This window comes from Dromiciops gliroides, chromosome X (assembly GCF_019393635.1).
Source record: "Dromiciops gliroides isolate mDroGli1 chromosome X, mDroGli1.pri, whole genome shotgun sequence".
NCBI lineage: Eukaryota > Metazoa > Chordata > Mammalia > Microbiotheria > Microbiotheriidae > Dromiciops > Dromiciops gliroides.
In genome coordinates this window covers 25,083,025-25,102,782 of record NC_057867.1, presented here as the reverse complement: position 1 = coordinate 25,102,782, position 19,758 = coordinate 25,083,025, and the positions used below count along the sequence as shown (strand labels likewise).

General features: G+C 42.6%; 1 protein-coding gene across 2 annotated transcripts in view; it reads left to right on the top strand.

Annotated features, from left to right (window-relative positions):
• MID2 (midline 2) overlaps positions 1-13,759 on the top strand; it is a 101,561-nt gene extending 87,802 nt beyond the window's left edge. For both annotated transcript variants that reach the window (XM_043973641.1, XM_043973640.1), the window contains exons 8-10: positions 4,525-4,686; positions 6,237-6,444; positions 13,271-13,759. In XM_043973641.1, the coding sequence (XP_043829576.1) occupies positions 4,525-4,686; positions 6,237-6,444; positions 13,271-13,673 (773 nt within the window). In that variant the 3' untranslated portion in view covers positions 13,674-13,759. The remainder of the gene's footprint in view (positions 1-4,524; positions 4,687-6,236; positions 6,445-13,270) is intronic.
• The last annotated feature ends 5,999 nt before the right edge of the window (positions 13,760-19,758 follow it).

The following is a 19,758-nucleotide window of genomic DNA, read 5'->3' as shown; positions in this document are numbered from 1 at the left end:
ACTGATCATGGAAAATAGGATATTAGGACCCATAGGAAATGGGGATCATTTAGAACTGGAGGGGGAATGATGGGCAGGACTTGTAAATGGGCACAACTCCCTTTCCCTGGGGATGCTCATCCAGTAGAGTAGTGTTGAGGTAAGAACTATTCTATATGGGCCTGTGACACCAATATTTTGGATTATATTCTTACTAGACATATAAGATCCAGTTATGTCCAATAGCAAAAGCACTTAATTAAGACAAAATGACACAACAAGCAAATAACACAAATAATGAAGCAAAATAAAATAGCAAATAAAGCAAATACAATAAAATAGCAAAATAGATGCAGCATCTATGCATAAGGATAATCTCTGACACCTGAGGGGAGTTCCAGTGTAATCTCCCTCATTTCTTCTGACTGTCCAGCATAACAGAAGGACCCAGACAGGACTAACCTCGAATAGAAGGGGCAGGAGAAGAGAACAAAGAGGAGGAAGATTGGGAACCCAAAGCTATCTTTCACGCTCTAAATAAAGTTCTCATATAGGTTCAAAGCTATTGAAATATTTTTGAAGAGTTATTCCCTATGGATTTCCATCATCTGCAGCTCCCAGATAATTTAAGACTGGGTGCATTCACAGGTACTATTTAGCAAAAGCTTCCTGGGTTGGACTTTATTACTAAGAGAGTCACATATACATTGATGGGTCTGCACTAGGTGCTTGGGTAATTTGTGTTGCTTCTCAAGTGTATTTAATTAAATCAATACAATAAAAAAAAAAACTCCGCAAAGGGGTAGTTCTGCCAGCCAAAATCCATTTTCCTGAGTCTCAGACAACCAGCCATCAGGGAGTGATTCCATTCATAGGGGACCAATCAGACAAGTTCCTTGTGTCCTTTCAGCAAGGTGCTAGGACACGTGTATGGTTCAATGGGAGATGCCCCCTTCCAACCAAGGTCTGCACTGTGCAATCACATCAAATTGATTGGGGTGGAGAGAGTAGAAAAATTCATTGGACTGACCAGAGACAACTCTCATTATACCTTCTTGGTTCAATATTTGCCAAACAATAAATCAAACTGGAGTGCTTTTGAAAACCCTAGCCCATGTCTCCAGTTCTCAAAGTTTTCCCAGGAAACAGAGGAGACCCAAGCATTGTCCTCTTCCTGGTTGTCTCCCCTAGGGCCTTTCACTAAGAAATCTCACCAAAACCCACAAGGTGCCGTTCTTAATTGCCCCCTCAAAGGCCATTTACAGAGGAAGGTACATGCAGATCTTATGCATGCCCCCAAATATTTTGTAACCAGCCAAGCCTTCATGAACCTGGAAGTTACACTCACCTGTCAAATCCAATTATACATAGTCTACAAGCAAACAGTATTTTGCATTGCATTGGCGCTTCTTAGGGGCTTGTCCTAATCTGAAACAATTAGGAAAGGACAAAAGAAAACAAAATAACTAAGGAACTCTCCCTGCCACCAGCAAAAAAAATAAGGGAGAAAACAAGCTTTGGACATCTAACCCCATTAGAGGGGAAAGGCTAGTCTTGAATGAGCTCCCAAGGAATATTGGGTTCTCCAAACAGGGATTGGGGGTCTGGGGATGACTGGAAATCAACCCCTCCCTTAAAGAAACTAAATTGTCCCATGTGAAACTTCCTCCTCTCCAAGCATACCAAGCAGCCCAGAATTGTTCCAAACCAAATTTCTCTAATGGATCCCTACAATACATAGAGGCAATCTACGTGTGTGTGTGTGTGTGTGTGTGTGTGTGTGTGTGTGTGTGTGAGAGAGAGAGAGAGAGAGAGAGAGAGAGAATATACATATATATGGGTATACATATATGTATAAATGAGAACATTTATTGAGCACTTACTGTGTATCAGGAACTGGAAAGGGGTGGGGAGGAAAGGATCCCTGCATGGGTTTGAGGCCACTGGTGGGGAGGCAGAGATGAGTTGAGCTGGGAATAAAATGAGCAGCATGTAGGTCTGGACCCACCACACACTAGAGACAGAAGACTAGCTCCAAAATCAGACTGAAATTAGCCCCAAAGATAGCTGGTCCATCCCCAAAAGTAGATTAAGCACTTTGGATAAATTAGCAATTGACTCCTAAACCCTTGAAATGTACCCTAGACCCTAGCCCTCCCCTCCAAGACTCTGGGCTCACAATGAAAGAGTTAAATCCCTGGAGCCCCCCAGAGTAAAACTCCACTGAAATCTCTAGAATACGTGGCTCATATCTAAGGTTTCCCTACATGTAGGTAGCAGAGTCCTCTCCTAAAACACAACAGACTGACAGGTTTACAGAACACATATAGAAAACATCAAACATTCTGATAGTTCATAAGATTGCCTCCAGAAAGTTAGGACCCTTTGTGGAACTTCTGAACAAATATCATTCATTCACCTCAGACTTGCATTGTCTAAGCAATTCATGCCACTTTCGTGGAGGGATGGGGTGGCAAGGTCTAGATATGCTCTGATCTCAGTATCTTCTACTTAGCAGTCCTCTTCTCCTCTGAGAAGCATGCTATTAAGGAAATCTCCCTTTTTGTGACCTGTGTCTGGCTCAGGACGTCTTGAACTCAGGATTACCCATAAGGCATAATTCCAAAGGCTAGATAAATCCTGAAGATCTTTAGTCTCTGACCAATGAAGAGCAGAAGAAAGTAGCCAGGAACTGCTTCTAGTCATAGGAAACCACCATATGCTTCTCCTCATGTAAAACACCATTTTCTTGTAGGCATTGGGTATAGGAGGTACAGGCAGAAAAGGTGGCCTGACCCCCTTGTATTCAAGTTCAGAATTATGAGGAAGAAAGAACATACAGAGAAAAAGAATTAAAGGGGATAGGCTATTTCACAGCTTGATCTTCGGGGCCACAGAGGGGGCGGCATCTTTGACCAAAGTCTGTCCTCCCAACCCTTAGGCAGGAGGCAGCCCCAGTCATTGGGGGCCAAGTAGAGGAGTTCTCTGTATCCTCTCAGCAAGGGGCTAGAGCTTTTGTTTAGTTGCCACTTTTGATAGTGTTTATAGAATGTTGGCATTTTTAGTACATACACTCTGCCTCACTTTTCCATGATCACTAATAGTGTAGAAGGGAGCCACACAGAACTGGAGGACTATTATTTTACATTTTTCTTCTGAATAATATGCTGTCAACCATCATCCAGGCTCACCCCTCAAAGACTGTGATTATGGGTAGGGATTCATCAAACTAATGAAGGGCTCCCTTAAATCAGTCCCTGGCTTTCAGAAACTTAGCTGCACATGTTTTCTTTTCTTTCTTTTTTCCCCTAATTCAATTCAATAAGCACTTATTTATTTTCTCACATTTTTTCAATTATCTGCATTTTCCAAAAGTCTGTTTCTGTGTTATTATTATTCTATTCTATTAGCTCAGACAGCCTTAAGTTTTCTCAGGGTAGAGAAGAACTGCTTTCCCATAAGCTCAAAGGCTATCGCTCATTATTCAGCTCTGGGTTTCTGGGCCATACAAATTGGACTCAGGTTCAGTATGGGGAAGGCATAAACCAAACTAAAGCAGGGGTGAGGAATTGGCATATTGCCATGGTAATTGGACCAACTCTTGGATTTTCCTACAATGCCTATCCTGGAGCCCACCTATCCATTCGGGTAGGAAAGAGGACATAGTGGGAGGGAGATGTATCTCCAAGACAACTGGCTCTTTAAAACCCCAAAGAGTGTTGGGGGCAGCTAGGTGGCGCAGTGGATAGAGCACCGGCCCTGGAGTCAGGAGTACCTGAGTTCAAATCCGGTCTCAGACACTTAACACTTACTAGCTGTGTGACCCTGGGCAAGTCACTTAACCCCAATTGCCTCACTAAAAAACAAAACAAAACAAAAAAACAAAGAGTGGCTGGCCCTCCATAAATTGGCATGGCCAGAACAAACCTATTCTTTACCCATAAAATATGATAGAACAGAAAGTCAGAGATCTAAATTCTAGTCCCAGCTATATGATGTTGGGCAAGGCATCTGGCTTTCCTGGGCCTCAGTTTTCTCTGCTGTAAAGTGAGGAAGGTTGGGCTTGGGGACCTCTGCGATCACTTCCATGCCCTGATGCTCTGTGCTTTTCCACACAGAGTACCTAGACAAGGCTGCTCCACCTACCCATGGCCTAGTCCCCACAGCTTCTAAATGGGACGTAACTAGAGGTGGAGGCCCAGGATGAAATGCTGATTCAACTGCTTGGAGAGTGGCCCCTCACGTGTTGTTGGGTGAACATTTGTGAGACCGGCATTTAAGCCACAAAACTTTCTAGCAACTGCGATGGGTATTCGCAGCAAGGAGCCTGGCATAACCCAGACTCCAATGGATAAAAAAGGAGTACTTGGGGGAGATGTTATTCTCATTGGGCCTTCTAGAACACAGAGGGGAAAACTGAGCTCCCATAACCACCTGCAGGCTTGTGATGTGTTTGCCATGTGATTGTGTTTCTTCCCCCCAACCCACCCCCACCCATCTTGATTACCTGCTGGTTAATGTCCTTATTTCCCCCCCATATCTCAGGCCTATATAACTCGGTGGATAGCTGGATGATTGTACCCAACATTAAGCAGAACCATTACACAGTGCATGGACTCCAGAGCGGGACTCGGTACATCTTTCTCGTCAAAGCCATCAACCAGGCAGGCAGTCGCAGCAGTGAACCGACCCGACTGAAAACAAACAGTATGGCTTCCTCTGCTCCTTGGTCATGTGATGCTCACTCTCCCTCACCAACTGCCTGATTATATGGGAGGGTGGGGTGAGGTGGAGAGAATGAGAAGAAAATTGATCAGTAACTGAGTTCTAAGTTCTTTTGTTCTACAAGTGAGCGATATTTAGCATTCAACCACCCTCCTTTTTGCCTACATGAAAAATTCCGGTCTGTCTGCCCTCCCACCACAGCCGTATCCCAACCCAGTGCAATGCAGGATAGAACAAAATTCAAGAAATACTAAAGGGGAATGTAACACATCCCTGTTCCCTTTCTGGGTTCAATTGCCCTTTTTCCTTTGTCGGTTCAATATCGAGAAGCCAGTGTTTTTTATCTTGAGCTCTCAAAGACAGGAAATGTGATTTTTTTTAACAATGTACTTACTATTACAGGTTGTTGGGGGGTGTCTTTTTTTGGGAGGGGGTGGTCTGGACCTATGACTTCATTGGTGTAAGGAGATCTCCACTAAGGCAACTCCCTCTATCAATGAAGTTGACCCCAGCTCTGCAACTTCTTTTTGTTTTTTTAATGCGGGGCAATGGGGATTAAGTGACTTGCCCAGGGTCACACAGCTAGTGTCAAGCGTCTGAGGCCCGGATTTGAACTTAGTTCCTCCCGAATCCAGGGCTGGTGTTGTATCCACTGTGTCACTTAGCTGCCCCCCAGCTCTGCAACTTCTAATCTTAAAGAGCTTCCTGGGGTACCCTGGGAGAGATTAGGAGACTTGCTCAGGATTACTTAGCCAGTGTGTGTCAGAGGAGGGATGTTAACCTAGGCTTTCCTGACTCCAAGGCCAGCTCTCTATCTATTATGTCAGGCTGGCTCTCATAACAACTCTATACTATAAAAATATAGTGGTCCATGAAGTTCATTATGGCAGATCTAGTGCTTTATTTTCATTAATATAAACTCTCTGAGAGTAGAGATTGTTTCATTCTTTGTATCTGTGCCCCCAGGCCAGTGCTTGGCACATAGTAGGTACGTAATATATGCTTGTTGATTCATTGTACCTTTTGGACTATTCTCTTATAATCACTTAGCAAACCAAAAAAAATGACCAACTTATGCACTTAGTAAGGCAACATGATATAATAGAAAGAGCTTTGGGCCTAGAATGGGTAGAGATCTAAATCTAAATCTTATCTCTGACACTAGCTGTGTTACCTTGGGCAAGGTGCTCTATGACTTTGGGCCTCAGTTTGTTCATCTGTAAAATAAAGAGATTGTACCTGATGGCCTTTGAGATCACTTCTAGCTTTAAATTAATGAAGCCATGAATCTCACCCCTGCTACCTAGCTGGGTCACTTTAATTCTAAGTCATAGCTTCATTATCTATAAAATAGGGATAATAACATTTCCTAGGGATGTTGCAAATGGGGTAATGTATGTACTCAACTCATTAACCTCAAAGAATGAGTCACCCTGACAAATTATTCCTCAGGGTTCAGGATATTGGGCAGTGACTTGGTTAGAGTCTTTAGCTATTTTATTGTGCTTGTCTTTTTCCTCTTCCATTGGCAGGCCAGCCCTTTAAGCTGGACCCAAAAATGACTCACAAGAAGTTGAAGATTTCCAATGATGGCTTACAAATGGAGAAAGATGAAAGCTCTTTGAAGAAGAGCCACACCCCAGAAAGATTCAGTGGCACTGGCTGCTATGGAGCAACAGGCAATGTATTCCTTGACAGTGGTTGTCATTACTGGGAAATAGTCATGGGGTCATCAACCTGGTAAGTAGCTCTGCCTTGAAGATACTTCTTCCTTCCTTCCTTCCTTCCTCCCTCTCCCTATGTCCCCATTGTCGGATTCCTGGCAGGGTAGGATAATAACTGTGATGCCATAGCAGTATATCCTAGAGGCACAATAATAAAAGGCCCATGGTTAGGACAAAGGAGAACAAAGTTACAAGAAATGTTATAAAAGCTACTTGAGAAAATATTTTCCAGCTTTTTCCTCAACTCTAAGAACAAACATGTTATGTAAACAATGCACCAGATGGCAGCACAGTGCCATGGAAAGTCCCCCACTTTGGACTCTGAGGACCTGGTTAACATAAGGTTAAGGATCTTGACTCTGGGGGCAGATAGGTGGCACAGTGGATAGAGCACTGGCCCTGGATTCAGGAGGACCTGAGTTCAAATCCAGACTCAGACATTTGACACTAGCTGTGTGACCCTGGGCAAGTCACTTAATCCCAATTGCCTCACCGGAAAAATAAAAAAGAATCCTGCCTCTGATGCTTACTATCTGTGTGAACCTGGACACATCATTCCCCCTCCCTTGGCCCCTGAGGTCCCTTCCAGCTCTATGATCCTAAATCAGAAATTCTACTCCCAGTTCTACTATGTACTACCTCACTGTGTTTCCCTCTCTGGGTATTAGTTTCTTGTTCTGTAAAATGGGTATAGAATTTGCTTCTTAAAATTGTCATGAAAATCTGTAAGATCGTAGAATCTAAGAGTTGGCAGGGCCCTCAGAGTCCATCTAGCTCAACTTGTACCTGAACAAGAATCCCTTCTACAACCTGCAAGACTAATGGTCATTCAGCCTCTAGTGAAGGAGAAACCCACCACCTCCTAAGGCGTACTGTCCCATTTAGGGACAGCTCAAATTGTGAGGAAGTTTTTCCTAACATCAGTTTGCCTCCTTGCACCTTCTACCCATTTTGCCAGATTCTTTCCTCTGGGACCAAAAAGAACAAGTCTAACCCCACCTCCATATGACAGTACTTGAAATACTTGATGAAGGCCATCTGGTCAGCCAAATTCTGTCCTAAAACGGCCTCTTTTTAACCAACTGTTCACTTCCCAAATCTGTCTTTTCTGGAGCTCCTGCCTTCAATCAGCAGCAGTGATGAAAACACCACCTGTGCCCCTAACATCTTCTTGCCAAAGACTTAATCATTTTAAACAGAGCTTTCTAGGTTCTTTCTGGCAAGATTATTTGTATATTAATCACCAGAAGTGTGTAGTCACCATCCAGTTAATACTGTATGTGGTGAACCAAAGCATACTCTGGGGAGAAAGTGATACAACCAGATTCAGAGCCAAGATGGCTGAAGGTGGGACTAGAGCAGAGAGTCTCTGACCTTTCTTTATGCCCCTTTGTTAATCTGGTGAGACCTATGGACCCCTTCTCAGAATAGCATTTTAAAATGCATAAAATAAGAGTTGTACAATTACAAAGGAAATCAAATACATTGAAATATTGCTATCCAAATAAGTCTTTTAAAAAATTCATGCCCCTCAAGTTAAGAAAGCCGGAAATAGAAAACTGAATGTTAAAGCTACTTTTCTGGTGGCCTGAATTAAGGCGACTTTCAAAAAGGTAATCTCCAATTACTCTTTTATGAGCTTATATGGGTTTATAATACACTTGGGGATCATCTTCATCCTTCATTTCCCAAAGAACTTTTTGGAGTCTAAACTAGCTCAAATAAGCTGGTACCTCATCTTCTGTTTTCTTGTAAGTTAGGAATACTAACCTTCTGTACTCAAAAAATCCCAGAAATCCTCTAGCAATGAATTTAGTTCTTTAATGTGATAAACTAAGACAATGTCATTAAGCATTTTGTAAATAGTAGAGTTTATCTTAATATTTAAACTTTATCAATTGACCAGCAAGCATTTCTTTTTTAATTTTTAAATTTTAATCATAAAAGTATTTTATTATTTTCCAGTTGCATGTAAAGATAGTTTTCAACATTTGTTTTTATAAGATTTTAAGTTCCAAATTTTTCTCCCTCCCCCTTCCCAAGACAGAAAGCAATCTGATATAGGTTATATATGTACAATTACATTAAACACAATTCTGCATTAGTCATGTTGTGAAAGAAGAATCAGAACAAAGGGGAAAAACCTCAAAAAAGAAAAAGAAAAACAACAAAAAAGTAGAATCAGTATAGTTCAATCTGCATTCAGATTCCACAGTTCTTTTTTTTCTGGATGTGGAGAACATTTTTCATCATGAGTCCTTTGTAATTGTCTTGGATCATACCAGCAAGCATTTCTTAAATATTTACTATATACCAGGCACTGGGCATACAAAGGAAAAGAGAAAATACAGTCCCTTCACTCAAGGAGTTTACATTCTAAAAGAAGATTGGGGGGGGGGGGAACAACATGTAGATAAATAAGTATATTATTCACTCAAAAAACTGAAGTCATGAGGGTAATAACTTCTGAGTCCCCTTCCAATGCTGATATTTTGTAAATGAGATCACCCAGAGAATATAGAGACAGGAAAGAAATACAGAGCCTTGAGGGACATTTGCATTAAGAGGGTAAGAGGAGGAAGACCCAATGAAGAAAACAAAGAAAGAAATGAAAAAGAAACAAATTGGGTATATTTCTTAGTAGGGGAGATAAGCTAGACACAGATAACTATAATACCAGATAATGAGTTGATAAGAGAAGTAGAAAGAGCTGAGCATTTCCAGAATAGGAGAGATTATGTCAGGCTAGGGAAAATAAGGAAGGGGGCTGCATTTATCCTGGGCTTTGAAAGATATCTAATCAACCAGTCGATCAACAGTCATTCAACAGAATTCCCTTCATCTATGCCTTCTGGAGGCCAGGACCTCATCTCTAAACTGCTTCCATATAACCCTTCAGAGTGACTTCCCTTCACTCAGGTCTTGGAGCACTCTTGGATGCAGGCCCATTCTCAGGAGGGCTTCTTCATTGCCCTCCCCCAACCCTGCCCACTGAATCCTATTTTATGTCTATTTTATGTCAAGCATTGATTTGTGTGTTTTGTATGATGAAGGGAAATGGAGAAAAAGTGGATTCTTGGCTTCTTTTCCCTTCATCCTTATTTCCTCTAACCTAAGAGACTATTTAATAAAGACTTAAATGCTGCCTGCATGTATGGGGGAAAAAGACCTATGATATACCAGGCAATATGTAGGATGTTATTAAGAGCCAGAGATAGAGGTAGGGTGGGCATTCCTGTCATTGCAGGCATAGAGAACTTTGTGAGCAAAAGTACAGAGTTGGGAAAGGATGTAATTGGGGGACGGCAGGTAGACAGTTTGGTTAGAATTTAGAGTCCATGAAGAAGGAGAGGTGTAGAAGAAACTGGAGAGAAAAATTTGAGCCAGATTATAGAAGGCATTGAATGGCAGACTAGGGTAGATATTACTTGATTATAAATGGGGAACCATTGAAAGTTTTTGAGTCTAGGAGTGATACAACTAGAGCTGTGTTAAATGATTATTCTTGCAAATGTACATAGCTTGGATTATAAGGAGCAGAGAGACTGGAACTGGGATGATTGGTTAGGAAAGTATTGAAATAATTCAGACAGTTAGGTGGGGAGGGCCTGAAATAGCATGATAACAGTAGTAGTAGAAAGGAAAGGATAGGTGTGAGAGAGAAATTGCAGAGGTAGAATCTATAGTACTTGGTGATTCATTGGATGTTAGGACAAAGAAGGAGGGAGGAACCCAGCATCACTGTATGGTTTTGAGCCTAAGTTTAGCCATTCTTCATGAATAGAAATGGAGAAGTTAGGAAGAGAGGCTTTGAGGGAAAGATGATGAGGTCAGTTTGGGGCATGATGAGTTTGATGTCATCAGATGGAGATGTACACTGAGCAAATAAAAATGCAAAACTATACCTTGAGAAGGAAGGAAACAAGCATTTATTAAGCACCTACTATGTGCCAAGCACTGGGCTAAGTACTTTAAAAATATCATCTCATTTGATCCTCATAACAACCCTGGGAGATAGATGCTGTTATTATTCCAATTTAACAGTTGAGAAAACTGAGGCCAATGAGATTAAGTAATTTGCCTAGAGTCACACAGCTAGCCAGTATCTGAGATGGAAATTAACTCAGGTCTTCCTGACTTTGGTACCAGTTCTCTATCCACTGCAGCACCACCCAGCTGCCTCTGAGAGTCAGAGTTGCAGATACAGATTTGAGAAATATATGGATCAAGGTTATAGTTGAAGCCATGGAAGGTAAACCCCACCACCAAAGGAAATAGCTTATTAAGGGAAGAGAAGAGGGCCTAGGATAGAACCTTGGAAAATACTAACATTTAGGGGGTAGGCAAAGGAAGAGGAGCCATTGAAGGAGACAGAGAAGGAATGGTCAGAGATAGGAGGGGAACCAGGAAATGAGAATCATAGGATCTAGGAGTTCGAAGGGACCTTATAGGTCTTCCATTACAGTCCATACCTGACCAAGCATCCCTTCTGTAACATTCCTGAAAAGTCACCTTCTAGCCCTTTTCTTGAAGGGATTTCTTCCCATCAGACTTAGGTCCTCTTCTCAATCTGGTCTGGTCTGAACTAAATCTGAAGGACTGGCCTCCCCATGCCCCACGTGGCAGGACCAGCCAAGGCCCATTGAAGGAGCATTTCTCACTACACCAATTCTTTTTTTTTTACACCAGTTCTTTGAGTTGGAGTTTAAAAGTGAGAAGGAGATTCAATCAGTTTCATTTCTTACATTTGGCAGCAAATTCTTCTCCAAATGAATGAGTGTGTGGTAACCCTGTGACCCACTAGGAAGAAGAAAAGGAAACTCACACCAAGCCTTACATGTCCAGAGATTTATCAGATGATATTCTCTATAGCCAACTGAGACCTTAAGAGGACTGGAGAGGGGAGTGGGATGCTTCAGTCCTTCACATACACATCTGAATAGGGCTGGTGGTCTAACACCTCCTAAGATTGCTTCCTAGCTTGCTCTATTTTTGTACAGGAAATGTCCTGTATTCTGACATGTATTAACGAGTCTCTCTCCATGTCAAGGGTTCCAGGATGGCAATTGATGGGAAGCTGGCTCTGCTTTCAGATCTTTGAGCAAAATAATTGGTTGAGAGAGATGACAAGGGCAGCTAGGTGGCTCAGTGGATAAAGCACTGGCCCTGGATTCAGGAGGACCTGAGTTCAAATCTGGCCTCAGACACTTGACACTTACTAGCTGTGTGACCCTGGGCAAGTCACTTAACCTTCATTGACCCCCCCCAAAAAAAGAGATGAGACTATAATGTTCCCCCAGTTCCTCAAGGTTGGCTAGAAGGAGAATGTGGAAGACCTTATCTATGATTCTAGGTTGTACAGGGTTGTCTGAATCCAAAGGAACACTTAACCTATGAGGTTAAGTGAAAAGAGGGGGAGACATTGGCCGGTTTTAGGGGTAAAAAAGCAAGGAAGAGCAAACACTTCAGGGACATGACAAGGGCCAATTATAGAACAGAAGGCAGGAGGATAACCTTGGGTTGTTTTTACAGAAATGCTCGTGGGGGGTTTCCCTCCTGAGATTTTCCAAGTGGAATGCTAATTTTAGGTACCATAAGGGAGAGGAAATCAACTTCCCAGAGAACTAAGATGCTCACAAGGCCTTGCATATTAATTGTTAGTTCAGGATCTATAAATGTACAGGTGGTTATTCTGTAGGAAGCTGTATTGATTCATTTACATTTCTCCTGGTGAGGAAGGCTAGCATTTGCAAGTACAAAATTCTACAAAGCAAAGCCTATAGCCTCCTTCACTTCATAAAGGGGGGGGCAGTAGAGAAACTCTAGAGACTAGACATTATGTTAAGCACTGCAGTGGTTAAAGATTTATTGGTCCTGCCATAGTCATCCGGTGAAGGTCACATTTTCCCATTATTCACACTGCTCAATGCTGGGGGTTGGGAAAGAAGAGAGAAAGGAGAGGGTAGCTGCTCCCTCCCTCACGTTAACCCCTCCTCACTGAATCTCTTCAGTGGAAGGTGATTGGATGCAGCCCTCATATTCTACAGGAGAGAGAAACTGAGACCCGGAAAGGAGAAGGTACTTACCCAAGGTCATACATAAATTTGTACGCTGTTTATGACCCGGTTGTTGTCGTTCAGTCATTCTAATGCTATCCAAACTTTTATGACCCCATTTGGGGTTTTCTTGGCAGAGATACTGGAATAGTTTGCCATTTGCTTCTCTAGCTCATTTTACAGATGAGGAAACTGAGACGAACAGGGTGAAGTGACTCGCCCAGGGTCTGAGGCTGGATTTGAACTCAGGTCTTCCTTACTTCAGGCCCAGGCCTCTATGTACTGAGCCATGTAGCACTAGAAGCAGCATCAAAAGTTATCTAATCGGGGGCAGCTAGGTAGCGCAATGGATAAAGCACGGGCCCTCGATTCAGGAGGACCTGAATTCAAATCTGACCTCACTCAAACACTTGACACTCACTAGTTGTGTGACCCCGGGCAGCAAGTTACCTCATTGCCTCCCCCCAAAAAAGTTATCTAATCTGATCCCCTCGCCTTTTACAGATGAGCATACTGAGTCACTGGCATCTCCCACTCAACATCTACATGAGGGCATGCTTCATATAATTGACATATGACTGGGCACTGACATTTTCATACTCAAGTGCAGACTGACATCGGTATCCGCATCTCAGAATTTAGATTGTAAACTCCTTGAGGGTGATGTATTTTCTGTGTATTTCTCATAGCACCTAACTCAAGGTTGGCCACATATGTGGAATTTCATGAAAACTACTGAGTGAATGAATGAATGAGTATACCGCTTTCTTCCTTTACTGCCCTTAGGTATGCTGTTGGTGTTGCCTACAAGTCAGCTCCAAAGAATGAATGGATTGGCAAAAACTCATCATCGTGGGTTTTCTCCCGCTGCAGCAGTAACTTTGTCGTGAGACACAACAACAAAGAAATGTTGGTCGATGTGCCCCCTCAGCTGAAACGGGTTGGAGTACTCCTGGATTATGACAACAATATGCTCTCCTTCTATGACCCAGCTAACTCTCTCCACCTTCATACCTTCAACGTCTCCTTCATCCTCCCAGTTTGTCCAACCTTCACCATCTGGAACAAATCCCTGATGATCCTATCCGGCTTGCCCGTCCCAGACTTTATCGATTACCCAGAGCGACATGAATGCAACTGCAGACCCCAAGAGTCCCCATATGTGTCTGGGATGAAAGCTTGTCATTAAGTTCCAAAAGAGCACGTGTTTTTGTGGCTGCTCCCTGAGGCAGAGAGTAGACCATCCTGCCAGTGAGCAATCTGTCCCCGCCTCATCTTCAGCTAATCTTCAAAAAAAAAATAATGAAATAAAGTCCTTTCAAAACAACCAAAATAACTTGACAGAACGAGTCTGATGTTTTTGCAAAATGAAGTTTGTGTGAACCTCATTTTAGCGCATTGAGTTTCTCAAGACAAATCCTAACCTGGGAAGAGTCTCGAGTTCAAGAGAGAGATGATTTCCTCCTGCTGTTAGAAAGTAACCTAGTGGGGCAGCTAGGTGGCACAGTGGATAGAGCACCGGCCCTGGAGTCAGGAGTACCTGAGTTCAAATCCGACCTCAGACACTTAACACTTACTAGCTGTGTGACCTTGGGCAAGTCACTTAACCCCAATTGCCTCACTAAAAAAATGAAAAAAAATATAGAAAGTAACCAAGTGGGAATCTACCTGGTGCCTAGGTGCTTTAGTGTTGGGGTGATGTTGGGAGGGCCTCCAGGACTCTGGAAGAATGTGGTAACAAAACAGCTGAAGGTGGTCAAGCCTGTTAGGGTACTTAGTCTCAGATGTTTGGTCAAGTGGAAATATGAACACGATCAAGTCATCAAATACTAGGTTTGAGTGTGGGAAGAACAGTCAGGGTCAGAATAAGGGAAAAGAAAAAAATGTGCAATTAATGTAATCTCTGTCTTAAAGTCAGAGACAGATTGACCCGAGAAAGAGTCGGGAAGGATTTCTTCCAGTTCTGTTGACTTTTATGCTTTTATAAGTCAACATGATCCTAGTTTCTTATGATAGGAAGAAGAAAATATAAGCACATTATTTTTACTTGCTCATCCTGTCGGGATTCATTGTTTTACCCCTCCCCCACACCTCTCTTCTCCTTCCCCCAGATCTTCCCCCCTTCCTCTTAGTTTCTCTCATCCCCCCTCTGCATATTTCTTCTACTTATATTTCTCTCCTCCATCTGCTTCTCTCCCCTCTCTGTTCTCCCTACCTCCCCCCCTCTGTTTCCCTCTGTCTGTCCTTCCTTTCCTGCTGTGTTCCTCTCTTCCTGTTTCACTGTCTGTCTGTCTGTCTCTCTCTCTCTCACACACACACACAGACACAGCCTTGGGCTAGAATAGCAGAGATTCATTGGTAAAAGTATGATAGATGTTGCCAGATCGGGAGAGAAAAATAATAATTCATTAATTAAAACTGACTGGGGAGAAGGCTAGGAGGAATTCAGAAAAACATAGGGTCAGAATACTTGCAAAGCATTGCAATTCTGTTGCTTTAAGGTAGAGTGAATAATTAGAATTAAGCGAACAAAGTGTTGTCTCATAGAGGTCCTTGGGGAGCCTGCTTTAATGAATATGTAAGCACCGAATTATAATTAACAGCAGTTCTTTCCCTCTAAGGCTTTTTCATTGTGTAGAGATGAGTTGGGCCTCCCCAAGGCCTTGCCAGCAGAGCACAAGATTTGGAAGGTTGTAAAGGCTGACTAACAATTCAGAAAGCCTGAAATTATGGGCCCAGCAAGGGACTGCCTTTCATAAAAGTCTCCCGCCCTCAGACTCAGAAGGATACTGATGGGACTGGAGATGCTGGCCAGCTGTCTGCAGTTTGATGAATGGACACTGGGCAACTAATGAAAGCAGCTCCTGGATTCTGGGCTTTCAATGGTGAATGTGTGAAATCCTGAAATATAACAAAGTAATTGTTTTGACATAAATATATTTACACTGTCTCTTTCAGAAGTATTGGAGAATATTGGAGAAGAGTGTGCTCCCTTAAATAGGTTAGACATCAAGCAAGCATTTACTCAATGCCTACTTTGTGCCAGGCACTGTGTAAATACAAACAAAGAAGCCAATATAGCCCCTGTCCTAATGGAACTTACATTCTAATAGGAGACAACACATGCATATATCAGATTGCTGTATATAAGAAACATATAGACAAGATGGAAAGTAACCTTGAAGAGGGAAGGTACCAGCAGCTGGGGAGAACAGGAGCTTAGCAGTGAAGGAAGCCAAGGATTCATTTTAAGAGTTAGAAGTGGGGAGGAACATTCCAGATATGTGGGATGGCCTAGACTAAGGATGATATGTGCATTGAAAATCAAATTGATCTGTATGATTATGGCATACATGGAGGGGAGTAAGTGTAGGAAAGGGCCAGGTTGTGAAGGGCTTTGAACACCAGAGGATTTTGCATTTGATCTGGGAGGCAATAGGGAGCCACTAACATTGATTGAGTAGGGGAGTAACCTGCACTTTAAGAAAATCACTTTGGGGACTGAATGGAGGATAGTTCAGAGTGAAGAGAGATTTGAAGAAGGGAGACCAACCAGGAGGCTGCTGCAATAGTCCAGGAGTGAGGTGATGAGATGTTCCCCTAACAATGTTGTTTACCCTGCTGATTTACTTAGCAAAGCCTCAATTTGTAGAAAAATTCCATTCATCACACATTCTAAAATTCAAAGGCCTTGGTCATGTTCCTTTGACCTGGAGATTAGTCCCTCTTACTCTGTGATGTAGGGAGAGTCCTATTATGATCAGTGAGCATTTTGGGGAGGGGCAGGGCAATGGGGGTTAAGTGACTTGCCCAAGGTCACACAGCTAGTAAGTGTCAAGTATCTGAGGTCAGATTTGAACTCAGGTCTTCCTGAATCCAGGGCCGGTGCTTTATCCACTGTACCACCTAGCTGCCCCTAGTGAGCATTTATTAAGTGCCTACTATGTGATAGGCACTGGAGGTACAAAGAAGTAAAATATCCCTGCCTTTGATTTTACATTCTAACAGGGAAATAACATGTCACACCAGAAAACAAAAAATTTGGAAAATCATTTTTCTGGGAGAAAACATCAGAGCTGAGGAATGGGAAATGTACCATAGCAGAAGTCTCTCTTAGGCTGAATATTGAAGGAAGCAAGGGGTTCATGGATGCAGTGATGTGCATTCCCAGCATGGGACACCATCTGAAAAGACCAAGAGGTGGGAGATGGAATGGGAAGATGTGGGGAAAACTTCAAGGTGATCAATTTGGAATATAGGGTTCATGAAGGGGAATCATGGAATAAGTAAGCCTGGAGAGGGAGACAGGAAGCTAGAGTGTGAAGCACTTTAAATGCCAAATAGATGAGTGCATTTTATTCTATAGGCAATAGGGAGCCCAAGAGCTTCTTGGGCAATATCCTTTTTTATCATAAAAGTATTTTATTATTTTCCAGTTACATGTAAAGATAGTTTTCAACATTTGTTTTCATAAGATTTTTAGTCCCAAACTTTTCTCCCTCCCTCCCTTGCCTCCACCCTCCCCAAGACAGAAAGCAATCTGATATAGGTTATATATGGACATATATATGCATTAGTCATGTTGTGAAAGAAGAATCAGAACAAAAGGGAAAAACCTCAAAAAATAAAAACAAAACAAAAACAAAAGTAGAAACAGTATAATTCAATCTGAATTCAGAATCCACTGTTCTTTTTTCTGGATGTGAAGAATATTTTCCATCATGAGTTCTTTGGAATTGTCTTGAATCATCGTAGGGACAATATCTTTTTGACAGTGTGTGGTAGGTGCAACTGAAAGGAGAGAGGCTTGCGGCAGGGAGCCCAGTTAGGATCCAAGTGCAATAATCCGGGTCAGAGACAATGAGCACCTAGACTAGACTATATTACCATCCTTCGTGAGTGGAGAGAAGGGGACATATGAAAGATACTTGGAAACTTATTAGATACATGGGATGAGGGAGAGGGAGAGTCAAGGCAGGAGGAAAGTAATGTGATATATAAAATGGGAGATATAGTTTCTGTGTAATTAATCATTTTATTAGTCATGCTAGCAATGGTTAATAAAAGGGGTCAGTGACACTCTCGAATGCCAAAGACCCTTCATGGAAGCCACTTAACACTTATATGCCCTTGAAAGAGCCGGTGTTCCTGAGGGTGGCAGTCAAGGCTGATTGGTTAACAAGTAATGAGAGAATGAATATTATAATGAGAGGTGGGCTTATTCTAATGAGAGTCTAGGAGATATGACATCTCTTATCCAGCCTACTGCTACCTAGGGCAATCTAGACAAAAGTGGGTCTACCTCTGCTCAGTCCTGGCTGAGTGGAACATAGTGGTCTGGAGTTCGCCTGAGATTAAATTCTTTGTATGGTTCTCTACTTGGGTGGGGCAACAACTCCCACCCAGGATCAAAAAGCATGTACCCTGAAGGTTTGGGTGATCTCACCGATCAACAATTTCCTTCAGATGCTGGTTTGGCCTAGTAGAGAATGAAGATCTAGCAAGGGAAAAAAATCCTGGGTCTTCCCAATATTAACAATTAGTTACTTAATAAGCATTCCTCTCAGTAATGAGTTTTATTTGGGGCATATTGAGTTTGAGATACCAATGGGATATCCAGGAGGACATGTCCACATGTCTGTCAGCAGTTGGTTCTGTGGGACCAGGGTTTAGGAGAGAAATTAGGACTGGATATCTGGAACAGCTGATCTCAGCATAGAGATGGTAATTGAACCCATTAGCACTGATGAAGTCACCAAGAGAAGTATAAAGAAAAGAGGACCCAGGACAGAGCCTTGAGGAATACCCATAGCTGGGCAGGACATGGATGAAGTGCCAGGAAAAGATATGAGAGGGAGTAATCAGGTAGAAGAACACCAAGAGAGCAGTGAATTTATTGATGTTCAGTCACATCTGACTCTCCATGACCCCATTTGGGGTTTTCTTGGCAGAATACTAGAGTTGTTTGCCATTTCCTTCTCTAGCTCATTTGACAGATGGGGAAATTGAGGCAAACAATTAAGTAACTTGCCCAGGGTCACACAGATAGGAAATGTCTGAGGCTAGATTTGAACTCACAATGATGACTCATTCTGGTTCCCAGCCCAGTGCTCTATCCACTGCAGTGCCACCTAGTTGCCCCAAACACTAAGAGAAGAAAAATTAATCTAGGAGTGGTCAGTAGTGCCAAATGCTGCAGAGAGGAGTCGCAAGGTCCAAGTTATAGCCTGAAAAGTACCTAAGTTGGGAACCTTTGCCTCCCTTTTCAGGTGGCAACTAGTAGGGGGTATTTCCCTACTTTTGTGGTTTAACCTGACAGGAGCTCAGGGATCAATTCCAGAGTAAGAGAACACAACATGAACACAAAAGAACACAAAAGCAGCTCCAACAGAAGACTCCTCCCACCTTCCCCCTCTCCCTCGCTGATCCTTGCAACTAGGCTCAAATGTCCACAAAAAGGAAGGAGGAATAGGTGATTTGATATTCCTCTTAGACCACCTCCACATTTCCTTTGGGGGTCCATCATCCCTGCTCACTCTAACCTGTGACCTATCAGAGCTTCACAAATGATCTCCTTCCCCCACCCCATGTGTAAGCAGATACCAACAGGATAATTAGAAATGCCCCAAAGGAAAAAAAAGAAAAGAAAAAAAGAAGAATATGCCCCCAAAGGCAGCTGGTGATGTGGGAATGGAGCTCAGGAGAGAGACTGTACTGAGACTGTGACAGCCCTCCATCTTTGTTCCCTAAGGTGCCACCCACAATTGTCTTCTTCTTCAATCTGCCCATGTCAGCATTTACCCTCAGCATGTGCCTGATACAGATATAAAGGCCTTATTCATGTCTCCATTGCCTGTTTTGTCTTTTGGGTGGTCGGAGTATCAGAGCTAGAAGGGACCCCAGAATCCCCTCTTCAACATTTCCAACAAACGGTTGTCCAGCCTTCCTAAGCTGCCTGTTCCACTCTTAGGAGATTTTCCTTCAAAACGAGCTGAACTTTGTACCATCCACTCATTTCTCCTAGTTTTTCTAGGACCAAGAAGATATTTAGAGACTGCTTCCTATCATTCCTCCTTCTCCAAGCTCAACATTCCCAGTTCTTTCAGCTAATCTGCACATAGAATATAGTCTTGATACTATCCTGGGCATCCTCTTCCAGACACACTCCAGCTTACCCTCCAGCTACCATTTATTTATTTTTTTGTATTGAATTTTTATTTATCTTGTTCAACATTTTCCAATTGCATTTTTCTCTAGTTCAAGTCCCACTCAGG